This window comes from Hylobates moloch, unplaced genomic scaffold (assembly GCF_009828535.3).
Source record: "Hylobates moloch isolate HMO894 unplaced genomic scaffold, HMol_V3 SCAFFOLD_6, whole genome shotgun sequence".
Taxonomy (NCBI): Eukaryota; Metazoa; Chordata; class Mammalia; order Primates; family Hylobatidae; genus Hylobates; species Hylobates moloch.
In genome coordinates, this window is record NW_026652281.1 from 117100851 (window position 1) to 117107748 (window position 6898).

Below are 6898 nucleotides of genomic sequence, written 5' to 3' on the forward strand. Positions count from 1 at the left end.
CACGGCGGGCAAGGCCTCCGAGGGTCACTCCTGACTCACTGAGCCTCAGGCCAGCACCACCAGGACCTCTCCGTTTTTCCTTCCGCTATTGGGCTATGATGGCAGCTTTCCAGCCCCACATGCCATACATCAGCCGCAGATCCCCGCTGGCACAGGCCTGCGCCTCCCTCCGCCCCCCACCCCTGGCACACTTTGAGCCTGATCCTTCTCTCCAACCCCCAACCCCCTCACCCACCAGTGCCAGGCGCCCTGCCCAGGGGCGGCCCCACCCCCCAGCGCCCGGACGCTGCCAGGCCCGGGCACCTGCAGCACCTCCCCACCCCACCCCCATTCTCCACCACCTCGCCCCTCCCCCCTTTCTCCAGCAAAGGGAGGGGGCGACTCACCGCAGTCAGTGCACAGGATCTTGCCCACCTCTTTCTTGAGATTTTTGCCGTTGGTATCGAGGGGGGCAAAGGCCGTCTTAAAGACTAAGGGCTGTTCCGTGGGCTCCAGGAAAAAGATGTAGCGCTGGTTCCTTTCGAGCGGCGCACAGGAGCCCACGCTGATCACCTGCTCGCGCTGCAGCCCCCCGCTCCGGAGCGGCCACTTGTCCAGCACCTTTACTAACGCCACCCGACCCGAGGCGGGCGGCTCTCGGGTGCTGTTGGAGCTGGAGCCGCCGGCTGGGGCCAGCCCCTGTACCTTGCCCTCCACCACCACGGGTGCCTTGTACGCCTGGTCCTGCACTGACTTGAGGCTGGGCGAGTAGCAGGCGAGCGACACACCGAAGAGCAGCATGGAGAAGCCGGGGGCCGGGTCGCGCCTCATGCCGCCGGCGGCTGCGGCTCGCGAACGGGCGGCGGCTCTCCGGGCTGCGGGGCTGCGGGGCTGCGGCTGTTGCTGCGGCCGCGGCTCTGGGGGCGCAGCGGGACGAGAGATGCTGCTGTTGTTGCTGCTGCTCCTGCTGCTGCTGCCGCTCTCGCTGCTGCTGCTGCTGCTGCTGCTGCTGCTCCTCTCGCTGCTGCTGCTGCTGTCGCTGTAGCTGCTGCACCGACCCTTCTCCAGTGGTGGCGGCGGCAGCGCTGAGCAGCAAACCTGCCGCATCTGGCCAGGCCATTTGGGGGGCTCCGCCGCTCAGCCGCCGCCGCCTTGGGAGGGGAAACAGAGCCCGCTGGAAAACCGGAAACAGCGTAACGTTAGCGCCTCTTAGCCCTCCACCGGCAGCCCGGGGAGGTGGCCCAGCTAGGGCAGGGGGCAGGCGGCAAGCGGGCCGCGATGCGCAGCGCGGCGCAGCGCAGCGCTCCCACCCTGTGCGCCAGGACCTGGAGGAGGACGCGGAGGATGGGACGCCCGCCCACTTGCTCTCTCGCGCCCCCTCTGCCCCCGGACCGAGTGGGGAGCGCGGCTTCTGCAGGGGAAGCTTGGGACTGCACTGCTTTAGTGCCCGCCTTCAGCCCGCAGGGACGCGGGAGGAATCGTGCCACCCTTTGCTCTCGGGATTTATCGGCATGACAGTGGGGGTGGTGCGTGAGGAGAAGGCGAAGAAGAGATAACGGGCTCCTGGCACCATCCTATGAACGTGGTAATGGGACGCAGGGCGTGCCCCCTGCCTTTGGCCAGCAGCTGTAGGAGCCAGAGAGGTTGCCATGGCCAGGGTGGCCGGCCAGCCTCTCGTCTCTTGGGCTGTCCTCTTTCCTAGGAGGACCCTGGAGCCCAGCCCCTAAATGATACCACGTGTTCGGTCCTGCCACCGCCTGGTGAACGCTGGATATTCTACTTGCGGTGGGGGAGGATCCCAGCCCCGTCATTTTGGAAAGAGTTGGGCTACAAGGTGTCTTGTCTTAGCACTGAGGACACCCAAGCAGAGGTGGTGGCTGAGTAAGGGCCTAGTCCCTCTGGGCTTTCTTCAGCAGCCACGTGGGGATCTGGCTGAGCACCGTACAACCTCATCTTTTAAAAATCTGCTCTTTAAGAAAGGTGGGGGGCTTCTTGGGAGCCAACAGAGAGCCAGAGCCTGTCAGGGCCAGAGGCTGCTCCATAAAAAAGGGTTTTGTTTTGTTTTGTTTTTTTCCAAGGCTGATGCTTGCAAGAGGCAGAAGAGTTTGCTGCACTGGAGCCAGCATCTGATTTAAAACACACACACAAACACACACACACACACACCCACACACACACACCCAGGTCCATAATCCATTAGCCTATCAATGAGGGTCCAGGGAGTTTTGGACACCCAGCTTTTAACCTTGAAGGATGTGGAGCTCAGGAATGCCAGTGAGCTCTTGGGGAATTTTATACCGCACTGGGCTCCACAGGAAACTGGTCCAAGGATGAGTGACTTAGGCTAGGACTGCTATTCCGGAAAGGAAGTAGAGAGAGCTACACCTTTCCTCCTGGCTAAGAGACATCTTAAACTCAATATATCCAAAGCCAACATCATTATTTCTTCAACTTCACTCCACTCCACCCCTATAATTATTAATGCCACTATTTTATTCTTTTAGACTGTATCAATCCATTACAATAAGTCCCGTCATCTCATCTTTTATTCTTCCTCATCCAGTTAATCACCAAGGCCTTTGGATCTCCCTTTTAAAATAATCTCCAATTTATCTACTTCCACTCCACCTCTGCTGCAAATACCTTAAGTCCAAGTCCTCATCATCTCTCACCTGGACAACTTCTAAGCCTGCTAACTGGTCTCCACTCCTTTCACCCCATCACCTATCTCCAGTCCTACCAATGCCAGAGTGATCCTTCTAAAAATAAAATGTAAGTACAATTTGGCCATGCTACTGCTCTCAGAAGTAAAGTCCAAACTCCTCAGCAAGGCCCTTCATGGGCTGCCTTTGCCTAGCCAGTTCACATCCTGAGAGCCAACCCCCCACTCTAGCAATCGTCAGCACTTCATGCTCTTTCTTAGTGTGCTTCTGCACATGATGGCTCTTGTGTCCAGAAAGCCTCACTTCCACCTTAACCACATGGAAAACTTACTTTCCCAAGGCCCAGCTCAGCATTATACCGCATCTCCCTTCCTGCATATCCACCTCTACTCCCACCAACACATACATGATGGAATTAATCCCTTCCTCCTCTGTATTGCCATGAGCTTCACACATAGTATTACTGTTGGGATACTGGCCCATACCGTATTTCAAGCAGCCATTTAATGGGTCTGCCTCTCCCATCAGGCCATGCACGTTAATGTCAGGGACTATATATATCCTATTTGCCTTTGGATTCCTATTACCTCCAACACAATGCCTGGCATAAAATAAGGATTAGCAAATCTCCAGTGAAAGAAGGAGAGAAGGAAGAAAATAACTGAAAATTGGCACTCTTAAAGGCATGAAGCCAACCTTGTTGGCTCCTTCAGTGTCCGCCATTTCATTTTCATAGATCACAGACCTCATAAGTCACAAAACATCACCATAAGGAAGATAGCGACACCCACTCTTTCATTTTTCAATGAAAGAAAAAGTCCCAGAGGGAATAGGGGACTTACTCAACATCTCACATAGCCAGGACTGAACTCAGTCTTCTGTTCCTGAGACCAGGGTCGTAGTGAAGAGCTTGTGCTCTGGAGTCCAGCAAAGCTGGGTTTTAAAGCAACTCTGTGACTTACCAACTTTGGGATAAGTCTATTTCACTCTCTAGGCCTTAGTTTCCTTATCAGTATGAAGGAGAAAATAATAGGGTCTACTTCTTAAAGCTATTTTTTGCTCAGTATGTACTTTCAATAAATATTCAATTGAATGGCTCCTCTGTGCCAAGCACTGAGGCACTGTATGTTACTGGATATACTGTGGTGAACCAAACTGTTCAATAGTATATGTCTGTGCTCTCAAAGCTCATACTCTGACTGGGAAGACAGCAGTAAATAAGTACACAAATGGGTAACTAATTACTTGTATTGCTGAGTTTATTCCTGAAGGAAATAAACAAGATGAAATGCTAGAGAATAATGGAAAGGGGAGAGGATAGGTCTACTTGGATAAGGGAAGGCTTCTCTGAGGAGATAACATTTAAGCTGAGACTGGAAGGATGATGAGGATGTGGATTATGTGAGGTAATATGTAAAGTGCTTAGAACAATGTCTAGTGCACAGTAAGGGTCAAAATTAAAGTTGAAGATTATTAATATTTTACTTATACTGGTGGTTCCCAATCTAAGAGCTGAGAATCTCTAAGTGGTATTTATTTTCTGTATATTAAAAATATTCACTAGAATTTTCTGTATATTAAAAAATGCGGCTGGGTGCAGTTGCTCACGCCTGTAATCTTAGCACTTTGGTAGGCTGAGTGGGGTGGATCACTTGAGGTCAGGAGTTCAAGACTAGCCTGGCCAACATGGTGAAACCCCATCTTTACTACTACCAAAAAAAAATTAGCTGGACGTGGTGGCACTCCCCTATAATCCCAGCTACTTGGGAGGCTGAGGCAGGAAAAATGCTAGAACCCAGGAGGCAGAGGTTGCAGTGAGCCTCATGACACTACACTCCAGCCTGGGCAACAGAGTGCTGTCTCAAAAAAAAAAAAAAAAAAAAAAAAAGCAATACAATTTTTCAATAGCACATGTCATGAAGAATAAAAATATTATTTTCCTCTCTCTCTCTTATTTTTTTTTGAGATGGAGTTTTGGCCTTGTTGCCCATGCTGGACTGAAATGGTGTGATCTCAGCTCACTGCAACCTCCACCTCCCGGGTTCAAGTGATTCTCCTGCCTCAGCCTCCCAAGTAGCTGGGATTACAGGTGCCTGCCACCACGCCTGGCTAATTTGTTGTATTTTTAGTAGAGACGGGGTTTCTCCATGTTGGTCAGGCTGGTCTCGAACTCCCAACCTCAGGTGATCTGCCTGCCTCGGCCTCCCAAAGTGCTGGGATTACAGGTGTGAGCCATTGCGCCCGGCCTCTTCTTTTTTTTTTTTTCTTTGAGACAAGAGTCTCCGTCCCCTTGGCTGGAGTGCAGTGGCGTGATCTCAGCTCACCGCAACCTCCGCCTCCCAGGTTCAAGCAATTCTCCTGCCTCACCCTCCTGAGTAGCTGGGACTACAGGCATGCACCACCACTCCTGGCTAATTTTTGTATTTTTAGTAGAGACTGGGTTTCACCATGTTGGCCAGAGCAGTCTCGAACTCCTGACTTCAGGTGACCTGCCCTCCTCAGCCTCCCAAAGTGCCAGGATTACAGGCGTGAGCCACCACGCCCGGACTCTCTTTTTCTTTTGAGACACGATCTGGCTCTGTTGCTCAGGTGGAGTGCAGTGGGGCCATCATGGCTCACTGCAGCCTCGACCTCCTGGGTTCAAGTGATCCTCCTAAGTAGCTGGGACTACGGGCACATGCCACCACACCCAGCTAGTTTTCTTTCCTTTTCTTTTCTTTCTTTCTTTATTTTTTTTTGGTAGAGATAGGGCCTTGCCCAGACTGGTCTCCAATTCCTGGGCTCAAGCAATCCTCCTGCCTTGGCCTCCCAAAGTGCTGGGATTACAGGTGTGAACCACCACACCTGCTCCCCACCCCTTTTTTTTTTTAACATATCCATGTTAAAGTATAACAAAATATAACAAGATATTGCTAAGTGAAAAAAGCAAGATGAAGAAGAGTGGTAAGACGCTGCCATTTTGTCTTTTTTTAAGGAGAAATATGTAAATGTTTGTAGTGCAAATTTACCTTTGAAAAGATACAGCAGAAATTGAAACAATAGGAGGCTCTGGAGAAGGGCAGTGTGTGAATGAGGGATGGGGTGAAAGAAGGATATTTTCATGGTATTCCCTTTTGTACCTTGTGAATTTTATATCAAGTTCATGTACTAGCTATTCAAAAAAAATTTTAAGAGGGGATCCTCTAATTTGTTAATGTTGCTGAATTTTTATCATGTGTTTTTCTCAATCAAAGGCTACTTAAAGTAGAACTATTATATGGGATTCTATATATAGAAAGAATATTCTATATAATGGGAACTACTATTATATGGGGTAAAACTCTTTTTACCTTAAAATTGGACTCTTATGCTAAAATGCATAGGGAATTATTTTGCTATAATTATATCCTGTTCAGATAAACTTGGAATGCTGAGGTAAATTTTGAGACCCCAGCAGATTACCAGAATTCCTGCAGCCATAGAATGTGGGGAGTTAGGCACAGTTTTCTAAAGGGAAGAAAGGGCCAGGTGCAGTGGCCCATGCCTGTAATCCCAACTCTCAGGGAGACAGAGGTGGGAGGGTAGCTTGAGCCCAGGAGTTCAAGACCTGCCTGGACAATATAGCGAGACCCTATTCTCCACAAAAAGGAAAAAAAAAAAACACAGATAAAGGGGAGGAAGGTGCCTGTCCAGATTTCCTCAAGGTGTGATGTATATGAGGATAAGCTTCTGAAATTGGCCTCAGCCATTTAGGGTATTTGGTTTCCTGGAAGAACAGCCCAATTTTATACTGGCTTTTTCCTGAAGTTCATAGTGAATTAGTATGTATGACTTAGAAAATAAGACCTAGTATTCCAAACCTGCTAACTCTGCACTGTAATTCAATAACTGACAATAAAAATAATAATAGGTATCACCTATTAATGGCTTGTTGTTGGAAGCTTTGTGTTTATTATTTCTGTGTCTTATCTACTTTGAATTTTTCAAATTGAAAATTTATAGTGGTTTAATAACTTGCCCAAATGACAGACACAGTTGAGACTAATCCAAGCTTGCCCATTGCCAAATCACTTCCTCACGCACAGCACCGTCACAGCTCTCTGTAAGGGACAGTCTTCTCTTAGCATCACTTTCTTTCTTCCTTCCTTTTTTTTTTTAACGGAGTCTCACTTCTTCAATCTCGGCTCACTGCAACCTCTGCTTTCCAGGTTCAAGCAATTCTGCCTCAGCCTCCCAAGTAGCTGGGACTGCAGGGGCCCACCACCACTCCTGGCTAA

General features: G+C 49.6%; 1 protein-coding gene across 4 annotated transcripts in view; it reads right to left on the minus strand.

The window, feature by feature from the left end:
* The window catches only part of NRG2 (neuregulin 2), a 196530-nt gene extending 195123 nt beyond the window's left edge, over positions 1-1407 (minus strand). For all 4 annotated transcript variants that reach the window (XM_032158057.2, XM_032158056.2, XM_058441273.1 and 1 more), the window contains exon 1: positions 387-1407. In XM_032158057.2, the coding sequence (XP_032013948.1) occupies positions 387-1086 (700 nt within the window). In that variant the 5' untranslated portion in view covers positions 1087-1407. The remainder of the gene's footprint in view (positions 1-386) is intronic.
* Positions 1408-6898: the final 5491 nt, after the last annotated feature.